This window comes from Ischnura elegans, chromosome X (assembly GCF_921293095.1).
Source record: "Ischnura elegans chromosome X, ioIscEleg1.1, whole genome shotgun sequence".
In the NCBI taxonomy this organism is placed as follows: domain Eukaryota; kingdom Metazoa; phylum Arthropoda; class Insecta; order Odonata; family Coenagrionidae; genus Ischnura; species Ischnura elegans.
The window spans coordinates 79083581-79100997 of record NC_060259.1 but is presented as its reverse complement, the minus strand read 5'-3'; the positions used below and the strand labels follow the sequence as shown (position 1 = coordinate 79100997).

Genomic DNA, 17417 nt, shown 5'->3' with positions numbered 1-17417 from the left:
CATCAGGTACAAAATCATTCCATTCCAATCATGTTCCACAACATCTCGCCAGACACCGTTGAATACACCCTTGTCAGAGCTTGAAACGTTGGCTAATATGGATAAATTAATCCCATGGAATCCTGTGGAGAAGAGTTTACCTACATTATACATCGGCAAAGAATCAAATTATATTTCACAGTATTATTTAGGTTTGCTGCCCAATAATGTATCATATCAATTCCTTTGCTATCTGGGAAATGTCCCTCTAGCCACATTTTCATGTGGTTTTGTTGGCTTGGGAGAGAAATATTTTTTGATGTAGTGCTATATTTATATTGTGAATCACTCGAGAGTGGTATAAAATTATGTGGTGAACATCTATGTTCTCAATTGTTTCAAATTGACATGTTGACCACCATATAATTGAGCCAAGAAGTGTAAGAGAGTTAAAGGGACCTTGGAAAATTCATCATGATATGTGATTGTGCATATTTGTCTTGACCATAATTGTATTAAAGTTAAATGGGTAAGTGTAGAATTATCAGTTATTCCAAGGATTAGGCCTAATGATATAAATCAAAGCCCTTTTAAAAATTTTGCACTCTGTTCTTTTTGTCCTGGCAGCTGTATCTAATGACTCTTCCCTTTGGCAACAAAAATTCTTGACTAGGTGAATTTTTGTTTAACTTGTTCATGTACAGATTTCAAGACTGTGGCACTTGTGAATTATTGTTACTTGATGGATTCAGACCCTGCTCACTCACTGAAGATCAACCAGAGAGCTGTGTACTCTAGATATTTTTTGTGTATAGCCAATTGTTTGAAATGATTGTCACTAAAGGTGACATAATTAAAGCTTTGTTTTAATTGTATATAATGAGTGTATTTATTGACCAACATTGTTAGCAAATCAGTCAAATTGTGGTACTTCCTACTGATTAGGGTCATTTCAAAGTTGCAGTGGCATAGCAGGGGGTCCGGGGAGCCAGAAATATAAAAACACAATTATTTTTCTCCATAAAAGATAACGAAATATTGAAAAATCATGAATTTACGAAATATTTTTTTAACAAATGAAGTTTTTTCGATTATGAAAAGCATTAAAATTAGTTTAATGTCCTCTACTTAGTACCCTGTTTTTAACAAATTTTCCCCCCCGATTTTGGACCCCCTGGAACGAAATTCCTGCCTATGCCACTGCAAAGTTGTTTTTCGATTGTGTAATGAACTCGGTTATGATACGGAATTTGGAGGTGTGCTGCTAAGGCCATTAGGGAAAGTTAGAGAAGGAAAGGTAGAGAGGAACCTGGCATCAGCATTAGGCTGCTCTTGGTGACAGGCACTGAGGGGACCACGGCTTTATGTCCTATTCAACAGTTTGAGTGCTGTATATGAAGTGCCCTCCACAAAGCATTCAAACTGGGATTGGGAATTCTCTGAAAAATATCTGCCATTGCCAGAATTTGATCCTGAACTCACAGGATGGGAAGCCAAGACTAGCCACTACACCAACCCTATATCCGGAATAAAATCATTGATGAAATAATATTGTGATAATGGGCTCGTTCACAAATTTTTTTAAGCTGTCAATTATGATGTATGTAGCATGAAAAAGAGACCTGTATTTTCATGTTTCTTCATTGACTACTTCTCAAGGTATTCACAATGCCCAAAGATATTGTGCAGGGAAATCAAGGTCCCTTGGCACCAAAGTGTATTATCTTCCCTCCCCATAATTTTTATTCTTCTGCTAATTTTTGGATTACTACATGTGTAATTTGTCCTTTTGAAGTACGAAGCGAAAAATTATCCTCTTTTCCTTTCAATAACTGAATTGATGGCCTCTGCAACATGCAAATTTGTCAGCATAATATCGTTACATCACTTAATCATAATTTTTAAAATGGGGACCCAATGGTATGTCTATCTTCAACTGAATTTAGTTGTTAATTTTGTGCAGTATCCCTTTCCTAGCTACCAAAGATTGGAGGGATATATACATTGCTTAGAGGTGTAGTCAGCATTTTTTTTTACATATTCTTTGGTAGCTTGGGCCATAAGATTGATTTTTTGTAATGGGATCAGTTTTACTATGGAGTTGCTGCCTACCCTTTTCTATCCTACTGTTATGTACAAAATGATTCTTAAAAAAAATGGAAACCAAGGTTTTGAATATGAGGCATCAAGTGAGCTAGATGAACAAATGCTGATTAACCTATGATATCTTAGCCAGGAGTGAGAAATTTTCATTCATGTGAGCAATCGCCTCTTAAAAGAGGATTGCTACTTAATCATTCCTGCGGCCTATATTTTTTTAATTGGCAGGGCTACTTGGGCTGTAGATTCATGGTAGTATTTTATTTTCCTTAGATCCGAAGATATTTCTTTTGCATTATTATCAGTAAAATCAACTTCAAAAATACTCTCTGACAACACATGTTATCATTGCTGCAAATATAAAATTATTGATGACCATTAGTTTTGTGGACTGCATTAAGTTTCTTTGGGGCTTCTGTATGTACATACATGCTTCAGGGTTGGATTTAGGTAGTTTTGCATTAGGGTGGTTCTCAACTTCTTGTGGTGCCTTGCTGGAATGCATTACTTCTCAGTGATAATGTGTTGTCTCAGACAAGTGGCTTTTTAATTTTTTGTTGATCTGGTAAAATAAAAACTAGCATTGAAGAGCCACCTTAATCATTGCCACCTTGATATGTTTTCCCTGAATAATGAGAGCCCTCATTTTGCGGTGCTCATAGCCTCGAACCAAGGTGACCTCACACGGTGGCAGCCGGAGCCAGAGTACATACTTAGCTACTTAATCATACTTAGCCATCGTATTTTCACGCGCTTGAAAATTTTCACTTTTCATTTAAACGTGAAAAATGGATACCGTCACTTAAAAATCTAGAAGCGTGAAATGTGTACTCCAGGAATAATCTTTTGATTTAGGCAATAAAAAAATAATAGGAAACCACCCTATTATGGGTGCCGGCAGGAAAGGGTAAAGGAAAAATCGAAGGGGGAAGAAGGGAAGATGCATTGACTCACTGGAAAATCTGATGCATCCATTGTCATTTGCTGTTGGTTACAGGCTGGCTGGTATTGCTATTATGATACTTAACTTTTCTGTGGTCTATGTTTTATCCTCCTCTGGAAATCCTTGCATTAGAAAGGGGTGCACAGGGAGACTGTTCATTCTCTGGTCACTCAGTCTGTACAACAGGGTAGGAAGAAGGTTTTTGTGGGGTTGGGATTGAGGAAGATGAGCTGCTGCACTGGGATGTGTTGTTGTTAATGAAAGCCTCAAAATAAATCCAGTCCCTATGATTCAAAAATGTTTTATTGGTAAACATAAATTTAACCATTTCTGAAGTAATAATTTTCAAATATTTTCATGAGGAAGGAGGGGAACATTGAACCTCCACTCTCTGGGGTGTATTTCAAACCTCTCCACGATGGGAGGGGTGGTTAATGAAATATAGCTTGCTTATACTGGAAAACAATCTCCAAGAGCCCATCTGTATGTATCATTTCATGTTCTGTCATTTAATGTCGATGAAGTTCACATTGGTAGCGATTAGTGGGGCAAGAAGGGTAGTTCTTTGTATTGTTCTGTTTCAAATGAACACATTCCAATCTGGTGGCCAAATCCAACAAATGTATAATTCATTCTAATTGATAAATATGGGAACACCACTTATTGATGTTGTAGATTTAGTTTACTGGGTGCAATGACAACTAAAACAGAGCCATTGGAGGTATTTTTGCTGGAAAAGGCAAATGTTGAAAGGATTTTTTTCAGAAAGTAGTGGGTGGAGATTAAACTTTTGGTTTCCCTGAAATGGCTTGGTGAAAATACAGAGGAGACCTTTGCTAGTGGCATATTGAAGGGAGACAGCCAATTTCATTCATGGAAAAATTGAGAAGGTTGCTCTCAAATAAAAATTTTATTTTGCCAGTTAAAAAAATTATGTTTAAATATAGCACACGAATGTCTAAATACCATTTATCTATGCATACATCAGATGCATTTTTACCAAAAAAAAAGAAGAGGAGTAAAGGTGCCGCAGAAAGTGATGAACCACTCTACCACACCAAAGCAACAGCTTTAATATACCCATGACCTTGGGTGCTTCCAGCACCTGCCCTTTCAATGCCACTCAAACACAATTTCAGCATCAACTCAGCCTCATCAGCACCCACCCATTTACTAAAGAGACTAGCAAATACAGGGTTGAGAATCGGATAGAGCCACAAATTCAAAGCGTATAGTATATTATTTTTAATACTGAATCAATGTTATTAATAGATGTAATATTATGAATAGTTACTCGTAGCAAAATTGAGATAAAGATTCCTCTGGTATCCATAGTGCTCAAAGATGTTATTACTCGTCTGCGCTAAAAATATTTAACGGAGTTGGAGCATAGAATACATAATTTTTGCCATTGAGATTGAGTTATAACATGTTTTTCGATGCTTTGGCTTCATTTCGACTCAATTAATTATAGTGCAAAATTATCGTCTGAATCATAACACGCACATGAGGCGTTTGAGTCTCCCGCCTTCCTATGGGTTGGTTTTAGTAACTCAAATGTTTGTGTTTCTAAGAATCTCCATTGAGCGTGACAGTCGTGGCAGTGGTTTTATGAAGTCTATCATACGTACACATATGATGAAAAACATGTTCAATGTGTAGCACGGTTCGTGACTGGTGATGAGGGATTTTGTACACGTGCGATTGATTACACGTCAGGTTTGACCAGTGTCAGCAGCTAGCACCAACACATATGCTAAACGTGTTGGTATAGCAATGGTTCGCATGTCTATTGAATTATAATTTCCCGGTATTTGTGATAAACAGGATTGCCTTCGTTGGAGGTAATGATTGAAGCCTTGCAATAAATCATTTAAAAAATATTTTTGCCTAGTATTTGGTACTTCATGCAGTTACATTTTGTCGAATCTTTAATTTATGTTGATAAGAATGAACCGGTACCTCCGGGTCATCAGTAGCGGTTTACACGTCTGACTCCGAATGACCGTGATCAAAAATTGGCTGTGCATTGGTAAACATTGTTATATACTGGATAGAGTTTACTCGTGATTAACATTGGTCTCACTCAGTATTTACCGTGGTATTCACTGGAGAACCTTGATCCGTCAGCTTTTCCTTTTCCACTGCTGATTGCGAAAACGTGAATCCTCTCTGATTTGAAGAACGACGTGAGGTTCACGACTCAATAGCTTAACTGTGTAGTCTCACTTATCCGCTGGTACTGTTTTGAATCAATGTGCGCATTGATAGGCGTATTATGGCTAATTTAATTTATGACTTGCTTCTTGTGTTATTCTCTTGAGAACAAACTTAATACCGGCTGCTGCCTTACTTCCCTTGGCTGAAAAGTAATTGTCATAGCAACTGCAGATAGCTCGGCATTTGCTGAATCGTAGCGAAAATTAAAATCTTAGGCTACCCACAGTAAGGCGTAGCGAAGATAGATGCAGAATGACTATTTCTTGTAAAAGGCTAACCGCCTGATGTCTAGTATGCAAGGGTGCATTTGTGGACTGATATTTTTCGTGTGTAGTAATGATCCATATATCTTATGATTGCTGGGAGTACTTATTGTTAGCATTCTATTTACAAGGTAGCTTTTTCCTGAATATTGCTATATACTTGCTACTATTTCAACTAGCATTAAGTAATTTAGCGGGCACCTTTACTTCTTTGATGGATTACCATTGTATGGGCTTTACTTACAGAATGCCTCCTTTATTACTCTCCTTCTCACTCATTGCTACTGCTCCTCCTGACTTGATGTAGTTTCTTTATCCATCAATCAAAATACAGCCATAACTCCCGCTCTCATTTGCATTTTACCATTCTCGGTTCGGATAAATTTTTCTCTCATTACTTACCCATATCCATTTGTTTGAGTTTCTTTCTTCTTGTTGTTATCCTGATCTAAGTTTTTATGTATTATTTTCTCCATTTTCATCTTCTTTATGTGCTGTTTTGTTAGTTCAGTTTATGTCATTCCATCGGTCGAAAGGGCACTGCTTCCTCTTATTCATTCTAGTGGGTTTCTAACATTTAATTTCTGCTTTGTGGATTTGAATACGTTAGGAGATAAGTTTCATCCTATGTTTACGAATTTTTCTTCACTTCATGCTCACATATTTCTGATGATAGAGATTGTGATTAATTGCAGAATTCTTTTGCAGTCAAGTGAAAAAATTTTACCGTGTGAAGATGATGGTGCACGTGAGACTCAGGAAAATATACCAGATAATATGTTTATTTTCAATATTACAAGCAGTTTTATGCTTGAATACAATGCATCAAACCGTCTCCCAGTATTTGATCGACAAATATTCCAATTCGAGTGGCTTCTTGACCAAGATGGAACTTCAAAACCTTTTAGATAGGTTAAGCAACTGTTGTGCTGTTAATTCAGCTTCTCCTGGCCCTGGTGCAATGTCTGCTCACTGTGTCTCCTCTAATAACTGCAGTTCCAATGGGGAGGTGAGTTTGAAAATCATTTGTTTTGGATTCCGCTTTGAAAGAGTGGAATTAAAACATTCATTTGATGATATGTCATACTTTGGTTTCATTTGGGGAAGCAATTTTTTAAAATAAAGAAGTGTAAGGTAAAGTCTGTGTGACAGCGTGCCTTATAAGTTCAAAGTGTTTCTCGTTATTCCTTTTTTATACTGTAGTTTTTAATGCTTGATCCATCTCTACAGGTAATGATCGATAATTTTGGAGCTAGTTCAATGGTCGTGAAAAGTAGTGGCTAATATTTATTTAATAAATGCTCACCGTATTGTTAATGATACCATGTATGAACAAAAAAGGATGAGAGTCACACTGCACGCAAGTGTGGTGCCTTCTTGTGTTCATCGGTTTAAAAGAATTGACATTCATATTGATTTATTGCAATATGTTCTTTCAGTGAATATGCCAGGAATTCTTTATGCCAATTAAAGTTGTAAAACATAAATATCTCCTAAGGAGGTTGCTTCTAGTTTGTTATAATTGTTGTTTGAACGTGGAGTAGAACTTCCTCTTTCCCATGTGATGTAAATTTTTTAAGTGATCTCTTGGGGTTGACCATTCATGAGGGAAAAACTGTTATGAGAACCTCCAATTTGTAAAATCTAAATTTTATTAATGTAAGGAGGTGAACAAGTTATTGTCAATGGCTGTCAAAATTTCTAAGGAGCTGACGATGATGAAAGAAGTAGCCCCCTTCCATGACAATTATGAGGCTTCCCCAACCCACGTTTTCTCAACTGCTTTTTTACATAAACTTATCGAGGTCTCTAGCTACCCTCATTTCTATTGGTGTATATCCACTGATGCATCTTACACAATCTGATAATGTGTTGAGGATGCAATTTCCTCCAGCTTTTACTATTCTCAGATGTATGCAACCAGGCCCTTCCCAATTACTAAAAGTTAGAAAATTTGAATAGATGATATTCCCAGCAAGAAATCACCTACATTGAGCAGCTGATTTTGTCTTTTTTCATTTCTCATTTGAAGCTTTTCCCCTAAAAATTTATAGGTGGTTGCATAAGCAGTGGCGTAGCCAGGAATTTTGTTCGGGGGGGTCCAAAACTAGGGAGGAAATTTTTTTAAAATAAGGGTACTAAGTAATGGGCTTGAAACTAATTTAAACACTTTTCATAAAAACTTTATTTGTTGTGGAATTATTTTGAAAAATTCATTGTTTTCCATTATTATATTTTCTTTTATGAAGAAAAATAATGGTGTTTTTAAATTTCGGGGGAGGTCTGGACCCCCTGGACTCTCCCCTGGCTATGCCACTGTGCATAAGTATTAAACAAGTAATAACTCAAAAATAACAATTGATCTAGTGGTATGTTGTCTTCATGTTAGGGTTTTGCAAAGGATGGCAGGATCTCAGATATGAGGCAATAGTTCCTATTGCACAGCTAATTTATTTTTTGCACTAGAACTATAGTGTCAGTGAAGTAAAGCTCGTCTTTGGTGGAATAGGGTCTATGTTGGCCCTTGGGATAGCATTCGAAATTGTGGAGGGGGGGCAAGGGAGAGACAAAAACAGCTGGGATATTGGTTAAGGAACCCATCGTTGATAATCTGATGACGAGTTAATTTAGTGTTAGATAGGTATCACTTTGGTATTTGAATCAGCTTCATTGTCAATGCTCATATGAAATCATAAATGAAAGAGATCTCGCAAGTTCGATTTAAAAACTTTTTTTGCTTGACAACAGGCTTGGATTTCACATAATTTTCATTTTTGTTCCAGCTCTTTTCTTTCTGTTCAGTGACACTGGTATTTGGAGGGGGACACTAGGAAGATCTGCTGTCAATCAAATCCTTGCATTCTCTTATAAATGCCATTGGTGTACATTAATGTAAATAAAAGAGCTTGAAAACACTTTGAAACGATGTGAAAGCATAGAAACACATGTGGAGAATGACATTCTAAGCATGTCAAGCAGTTGTAGCAATGACTTCCTTTGATCCTGCCTCTCAATTTGGCTTTTTTATTCTTTGCTTTTCCTGTGCATTTAATGTGTGAGAATGGGTCACACTTTGAAAATTCTAATGACTCCTACCCATGTGTGATTTAGTCATATAAATCACCAGAATATTTTTGATCTTAGGTAGGTTAAGTATCAGTCTAAAAGACTGTCAAAGGGTTTATGGTACGGATATCCCATGTATGTATTTAAAAATATATTTTCAAAGAAGCAGTGGTGCAACTAAGAATATGCTTTGGGGTGGGATGGGGTGGCGATCCCCCCCCCTCCCCATGCAACGGGGGTCCGGAAAAATTTTTGAAAAAAGACATGCCTGGAATTACATTTTACATCATGTTGGCGCTAAAAATTTTACTTTAAGCAGATGCTGTTATTATATTTCAAAACTAGAAAATAGTTTTAAATATTTTTTTCATTTCTTTGAGGCTTAGGGGGGGATCTATCCCCTCATCCCCCCCTTAGTTACGCCTCTGCAAAAAAGAGAAATTTCATTTCAGCAGTGTTTGTCTTTGTGTTTCTTTAACCATATTGACTGTATCTTTCACTGATAAATGTGGTAGCATGATGATGTAGTGGTAACTCTTGCTGTTATATAAGCTTAAGCATTTTTACAATTTATTTTGTTTTCAGGTATGGATTATTCAAATAGCTTGCACTCTTCATGGCTATCAATCCCTGTAATTCAGTCTATGAAAACTGTGTCTTACTCTGTTTTTGCAATTTTGCTTCTCAATACGGTTGAGTGCCAATTATCTGATATTCAATGAAATAACTGATGGGTTATCTTTTGCTTTGTCAGTCAACTCTCTCCCTCACATACTTTCCCTTTCCTACAATTTCTTCTTCTATTAATATCCTCTCCTACTTCCCCAAAAACTGAGTACTGCTTCTCTTCAGTCTTTAAAATTGTAACTCTGTGCAGTAATGAGCAAAATCCTCTAATGAGCAAAATTTTTAGCAAACAATAAGTTCTCAAATTGGATATGCACTGGAGGTGCAGAGAAATGGTTGCTCTGAAACTACAGATAAAACTTGTAGGAAAATTATGAAGTTATGATTATCAATCTTATTTCCATCCTTTATCCTTCACATTTGACATCACCATCCAGTATGAACAATAATGGATGCTCTACTGTATAGTGTATTCAATATTGGTTCTTAGTGGAAACACACCATTTGCAATTATGTATTTTGATTTTTCCCTGTTTGCTCAATGTTTTCTAAATTTTTTGGTGGCAGTTGAATATTTTGCAAGCCCATGGGTTGTACTTTGCCTAAGGCTTTGCTTGGGAATGCTGCAGATATCATTGAGTTACTAGTTATATGCCTTTGGCTTGAGTAATTAATCATTTATTGAAATACAAAAGATGTTTACTGTCTACCATAAACGGCCCTTAGAACTTCATGTTACCCCTCTGAGGAGTATACCAAAATGTTATTGTACGAATGTTGAGCATAAAACTAAGCTATGCTGCCGAGGCTACAGCGTGTATCACATTTATTGCCAAACACATCAAAGTTTTTATGCCTTGAGAGGAAGATAAATTTTGCTCAAAAATATGGGTTAATAGTATTAACTATTGTGTAGTTGATTCAGATGTAAATTTTATTCTGCAGAAAATCATCTTTAAGAATGATTGTCTCTTGTGTTGAAAACTTGAAAGGAAATCTTTCAGGTGTTCAACACTGTAATGAGGCCTTGAAAATCAGCAACTGTTGCATCTGTTGAATTTTCACTGTCTCTAGAGAGAGGCTGGCCATAATGATCAATGGGAAATCATTCAGCATGGCCTGTGCTTAATCCTTGCACTGAAGACAGTGAATATCTCACTTGGCTGATGATCTGGCACAAGAAATCCAGTGGAATATCTTGCTGGTAAGCTACGAGTGCATAATAAACATACTCTGGCTTCTAAATACAGAAGAAGTGTGCTGGAAAATGTTAATGTGATGAGTTAGTAATCCTCATTGTGCCCAAAAAGTTGACTGCAAGTGCGTATGGCATGTGAACTAAGTGATACATTTTGTGGAAGTACCCAGAGTTATGGAGAGGTGGTGAAATGTCTTATACTGTAGTTGTTACCAAAAGTATTTATATTACTGTTGGGATGATAAAAATTTGGTTGCAGCCATGACCAGCTGCCTTAGAGCTGACTACAACCTAGGGGCATTTCACCTAGAATTGTATTTTACCTAATTGCATTGCTTGTGGCTGCTTGGAGGCAGTCAGTTCTTTGACTGAAAAAATCTGATTTCTCCCCAAATTTTAAAAATAACACACTGCAATTGTTGGCCGTTAACTGTTGGTTTCAGTTCTTCTACTGTTGGTGGTTGTCTTTAAACTCCTGCTTTTAATTTATGCATCAAAAGCCTGCATGCCAAATTTTCTCCTAGTGATACTGCACTTTGTTTATGATTTTGGATTTTTTAAATGATTTTCTTTGGTTTTCTATCTTACTTGATATGCAGTAAGACATTACAATTTTTCTGTCATTATCTGACATAATGTGGAAGTGGACTTTAATGAAAAGAAAATGTTACTAAACATGCCAATCCTTTGCAGTAAATAGTGCTCACATTTGCAGTTAAGTTGGCATTGCAAAGTGTAAACTTTGTTTAGCATCATTATTGTGTATTTTTCAATTTTTCATCCATGTTAGCTATTTCAACTTCTAGATGGCATAAAATAAAACCAGATGTGCAGTGTGTCGTTCATTATTTCCAATTTTTTTTAGATGTGGCATCTATAGAAGAGCTTATTGTCCATATTAAGTAGAACTATTTCTAGTTTGATTGAGATGCTCTTATTGAAGGTGAAACTAACAAAAACATTGCTGAAAGTGAATGTGGCTCTGAGATACTTTGTCTGAATCAATTTTTTCATTATATATATTTAACTCGAGATATATTTTGGTGAGGTTTTCTTTTTTTTGCTTTCACACCATGGTTGTTCCTTTAACCATGCTTGTTGAGTTGGTAATTTCCCTTAGCTGCCAACTCATCTTCTAATGTGGGGAGAAATTTCATTATGTTATAACCTTTTCAGTCACTCCTGTCTGCTGAGAATGTTTTTAGGATACTTGAGATTGATGATGGGGAATTCACTGCCTCATCATTGGACAAGGCATGCCCTCTTCTTCTCGGCGAATTAGAAAACTCCACGTGCAGCTCTGATTCGTCGGTGAAAGATACCAGGGAGGAAAGAAGGAAGCCATCTCAGAGTGAAGGTATATATTTATATATTGTGCCGGTCCCGTCTCCCGGGTATGATTTTGCCCAACCCCCGTCCTCCCTTTTCTCCAAAGATGTTAGGACGAGTGAGGTTAGCAAGCAAGATGACACACACGTATTTATTTTTCCCTGAGTCGGAGGAGTCACTGCCTTCGTCCACCACTCCCCTCCTCCGATCCAGGGGTAGGGAACTTGGATTTCTAACGACCAGTGCCGTTTGATTAGCACAAAAACAGTAAATTTGATGGGTGGCAGAGGAATCCCCGAATAAGGTGACAAAACTCCCCCCTTAAATAATAAGATGCCAGTCCTAGATCTTTTTAACATAAATCACATTTAATGAATCTCAAACAAGATAACAAAAAAAATAACCCTTTAGACACCAAAATACCCCCCAAAACATAAAAGTACCTTTAAGCACAAAATACCCGTAAACACAAAATACCCTTAAACACAATATTTATTAACAATTAAATTCAGCACTATTAAGCGATGCCTTCGAAACAAGGAAGTATCTAAATCTTCAAGGCAGTTTAGATAGCTAAAAAATACAATTGAGAGATTAACACTCTTTAGCAATGTCATTTTTAATAGAAAGACGAATTATCGTCAAGGCAATTCTGACAGTGAGAGATTGACTGAAAAACAAGGTCCTTCTTCTTCGTACAAGCGTGAGAGCACGAAACACACACTTTTGGGCTCACTATTAAAGCTTTAACCAGCTTCACGAGGGGAAATAGGGGAATTGGGGCGTAGTTCGCTTACGCTTCCTTTCCGGCGAGGATCAGTTGTAGAAGATACTCTGGCCAACAGATGGCGGATTGCGTCTGCAGAAATGTGGCTGGTACTTCCTCCAGAATCTCGATCCCCTTCAATGCCCAGGAACATGCGTAGCAGAGTCCACAAGGGCCCTCCTCAGACTTTCCTCCTCTCCAGGTGCGGTCCCGACGTGGTGCGTTTGCTTTCTCTCCTGTGCTGCTCGCTCGTGCGTCACCCTCTTTCTGTTTTTTCTCTCCGTTCAGTCTGTTCTCTTTTTTCTGTCTCTCCTCTCTCTCGCTCTCGCTCGGCTATTTATTTGGTTCCTCTACCCATCGTTCCGTGCACTAACGCCATCTGCACCTGGCACGTACGGTGACGACGTTAGCAGTGAACAAGGCCAACTACAATCTCACATGTTTTCACCATTCATTTGTTCACTAATACAGTCATTCAAATTCAAGAAATACAAGCAATACAATACAAAAAAAATATCACACACTACTAAAATAAACCATCTGGGAACATATTTAAGGGGTTCCGTCACAATATAAAGTCAAGTAATTTCATCACTACAAGTTGTGTATCCAAAAATGAAGTGGCTGTGGAAAGTGGTTACCACTGAATTTAATGATGAATCGTTTGGCAAGCTGAAAATTGGATTGGATACTAGGCCAGCCCTTTATTTTCAGAATAAGGAAAAGTTGTGTTTTTCTGGTCTCAAAATGGTCAAAAATAAGTTTATATGTAGTTACATTCTGAACTTTGGTTTCTTTAAAAATAATGGAAACCCCCCAAGGCCATGAAGCCCTGAGTTGTGGCCGCTCAATTTGGACACTCTTTCCACTCGCTCGAGGAAAATTACAACACACTCCCAGGGGCGGCCGGTGAATACATCGATGCCGCTGATGAGGGAGAATTTGTTTCCCCACGACGGAACAGAGCTCTGAGTCGCACTGAAAAGCCACTCCTTTAGCTCCTCATTCTCCTTAGCCAGGATGCTCATCTTCTCCCCAAAGTCATCTATCACATTCTGCCGCAGCACTTCATGCCCCCTAAAACTCGCGTGACTCGCCATTCTCGCTGCTTCCTTGCGATATCTACAATCTCCTGTTTGATCGCACTTCTGACATCGGTTGTAACTTTCTCGGGACCACCGGAGAATGCTGAGGGAATGCGAGGAAGGGACTTAAGGAATCAGCTACGTGTCTATTTTATGAAATAAGTTTTTTAAATTCATCGAGACCACTGAAAAAATGTGTAAAAATGGAATCAAGTCCATAGTAATATTCCATGTGGGATTTCTTTTAAGTTAAAATATACTATCATTTTCTTAAAATATAATCCATTCATTGCTTTATTTTACTTCCCATTTTTTTAGTTCTTTCCTTAAAAGTGTTATCCAGCTTGCTTAGAGGGAAGAGAACATTTAATCAACGAATTTTTGGCCACCTGTGGCTCTAGGGGCAAAAGGGGGGGGGTCTGGAACACCCTCAAAATATGAAAACACAGTTACTTTGCTTCATCATTAAAGAAAACAAAATGTTGAAAAATCATATATTAACAAAAGATTTATATGAAAAATGAAGTGTTTTCTATAACGAAAAGTGTTAATATTAGTTTAAAACCCTCTATTTTGTACCCTATTTTCCCCCAGATGGTCCTGGTTTTGGACCCCCTAAACAAAATTCCTGGCTATGCCACTGTGTGGCGCCTTTTTTAGTGACTTAAAATACATTATTTATTAATAAAAAGCCATCTCAATCATTACAGACAAAACCTGAAAAAAATGGCAGGTCCTCAATTAGTATTTTAAATTTTGTCCCCCTAAAAAACGTTAAATCGGGATTCTACTGTAATTTTACATGGGAGAATGCCCATCTCTCCCAGGGAGGATTCCATTCTCCATGGACCCAGCTCATGACCCCCCTCAAATTTGGTGCTATATCTGCCCTTGTTTAGAATATAACTGTCTTTATTGTTGTTCTTTATCTTATCATTTGTTCATGAAAATTAGTTTTTTGTTTTGTCCAATTGTACTTCTTGTGCGTGCATTTACATTAATGTCTTTCTGCTTTGCTAGTCTATGGATCTAATGAAGTGTTGGCTTTTATTCCCAGTGTGGGGCTATGGATTTCTTTTTGTAACCCTGATAAGTCTTTGTTCTGTGCTGGGAGTAAGTGTGCTTCCCTTCATGGGAAAAGATTTCTATAAGCAGCTACTGACGGCATTGATTGGATTGGCTGTTGGATCCCTTGCAGCTAGCTCAGTGTTTCATCTTATACCACAGGTGAGCCTTAATTTTGTGAATGCTTCCATGAAATTTCCTGAAGGCTTTAATTTTTTTATGAAAACTTATTTCTTGAAGCATATAAATACAGTTGAACATCAGTTGTTCACCGTTGTTCAATTTGTTCAAAAGTCTTTTCTCGTTATGAAAAATTATTGTGGGTCGACTGTAAGAAAGTATCTGTAATGGTATTAAATATTAATTAACTGTTTGAGGTGTATTTTGTATGTTTTTGATGTCACTTGATTGTTATGTGTGTATCAATCAAACAATATCACACTTTTTATGTAGTTTTACTTGTGCACGACGCATTTCAATTGTTAAGTATTTGTCATTTGTACACTGCATTGCATAAATTCCTAGTTCAAAGTCCTGTATTTTATAGTACTCTTGTGGTAGGATAAGGAGTTGAAGGGAAACTTAGCAAAGAGGAAATACCAAGAGTAAAAAATGCAAAAAAGTCACATTTACCCCAAAAAACAAGACTGTAAAACGTCCTTTTGAGAAAAAAAACAATTTTGAAACATGAGACTGGCACGAAGGTTTATATATTTTTATACGTATAGTTTTTAAGTTCATTAATATTACCATGGACTAAGTATTTTTTCATATAAGCTAGTGAAGATTTTTTACTTGAGACATATTACTAAATTAATTCGGTTAATTACTCTTTCCTAATGTATATGCTTTATAAGCTGTTGGTACATTACATATACAGTCGGATCCGGATTTAAGGTCTTCGCATTTAACGTTTTTCCGCATTCAGCATTTATTTTTTGTAGTCCCGATTCATTCCCTATTAGGGCAATGTAAAAATTATCCGTATTTAGTGTTTCCGCATTTTACGTTTTTCCGCATTTATGGTCGTAAAAATTTATCCCGCACAAGATTGTTTTGCCTGATTTAACGTTTTTTCATGACGGCTCATGCAAATTATTATCCAAATCTTCGACTTTCTGCTCATCAACAAGAAGAGTCATGAAAGTTTACCAAGAGTCAATAGAATCTACCGGGGAACGCTTCTTCAACTGCTTTTTTCCGCGAATGCAGCGCTGGTACCTTCAACTCGCAAGCTGGGTGATTTGTCTTCTCGTAACTCCAGAGGCACTGACAATTTTTCAGATGAAATCCAGTTCTATTGAAGATGAAACCTTTTCACTTAACAGAGTTTAGCTAATCGTTATTCAAGGTCCAACCTAATTTTATTAAAAGCTGCCGAGAAACATGGTGAGTCGGAGTCAAGGTGATCAGCGCGCCGCGTAAGCAACTTCTCCCGGCTCCATTCGACCTGCATGAGGCCGCGGGTATATGACAACGAATCTGGTGTTATCATCGAGTTGAATCACCATCGACTCGTACGCATACTAGAAAAAAGATTCTCCTTTTTTGGATGACCTCGCAATCCAAAATGTGCGTACAGGAGGCTCATAAATCGCTCGTTTCGCCGAGGCAACAGAAAACGTTAAATTGGCAAACTTCCAGAAAACCTCCCTTTTTCCTAGATATTCGGTAGTTTAGAATTTGGGATTAGCGATCTTCTGCTGTCCCTTGATTTCACTCATCTTTATTGATGCAATGACGATTTTTTGAGTACCTACTTACACCTTTTTTATTATATTAGAAATGCTATAGTCACCTACATGTCACTTTTACAGAAAAAATTTTAAATTTTCTTCGAGGCAATGGAAAAATGCGTAAAATGGAATCACTAATTTCCATAATAATATTCCGTGTGGGAATGCTTTTAAGTTGATGAATATTATAATTTTCTTAAAATATTTCATTTAAACAATTGTCATCCTCTCATTACTTATTTTTACTACCCATTTTTTTAGCTGATTCCTGAAAAGTATTTTCCAACCTTAATTGGGCAAAGAACATTTCATCAATGAATTTGTTGCTGTATGCAGCACCTTTTAGTTACTTAAAATAATATTTTTTATTCATAAAAAGCCATTCCAATCATTACAGACCCTAAAAACTGAAAAAAATGGCAGGTCCTCATTTAGTGTTTTAAATTTTGTCCCCGCTGAAAAACCTTAAATCAGGATTCTACTGTATATGAACAGAAAACAACAGATTTATTTGACAAAATTTCACGATTTTATTCACCATAAATATTTGCCTATAGCACTTGCCCCATGCAATCAGTAATTTATATTTGCTATTGCTCAGTGATAAATCCAAATAAAAAAATTCAACCCCCTTGCAGACTTCAAACTTCTGCACAAAGTCAAAAGACAACTGCTTAAAATCGAAATTAGCAGGGTCTTTGGGGCTGAGATTATGCTGCACAAAATCAACAAACTGCCTAAAATCAAGAAAAAATGTAAAATCGAAGTTTCACCATTATGTTTCCCTATGCTTAGTCAGACTTGAGTGTCGCTGCGTAAAAATAAGACTTGATGTAAAATCAAGGTGTGCGAAGTTTTACTGTATTTGTAAGAGATGATTTCAGAAGTAAATAAATTTAATTCAGAATTTACCATAAAAATTTCGGCCAGTAGCCTGAGTACCACCCATTAGACCTCATCCTGAGTAGGCTGAGGACCGCCCATTTCAAGGCCTTTGATGTCAGTAAATACTCAAGAAATAGTTTTTGGGTAATAGATTT

General features: G+C 37.0%; 1 protein-coding gene across 4 annotated transcripts in view; it reads left to right on the top strand.

Annotated features, from left to right (window-relative positions):
- The first annotated feature begins 4627 nt into the window (after window positions 1-4627).
- LOC124170750 (metal cation symporter ZIP14-like) overlaps window positions 4628-17417 on the top strand; it is a 46994-nt gene continuing 34204 nt past the window's right edge. The window contains exons 1-4 of one of the 4 annotated variants that reach the window (XM_046549682.1): window positions 4628-4866; window positions 6214-6514; window positions 11573-11753; window positions 14634-14803. In XM_046549682.1, the coding sequence (XP_046405638.1) occupies window positions 6242-6514; window positions 11573-11753; window positions 14634-14803 (624 nt within the window). In that variant the 5' untranslated portion in view covers window positions 4628-4866; window positions 6214-6241. Of the gene's footprint in view, window positions 4867-4963; window positions 5055-5259; window positions 5637-6213; window positions 6515-11572; window positions 11754-14633; window positions 14804-17417 lie in introns of those variants that run through there. The other 3 variants (XM_046549679.1, XM_046549680.1, XM_046549681.1) reach the window with 3 other exon arrangements.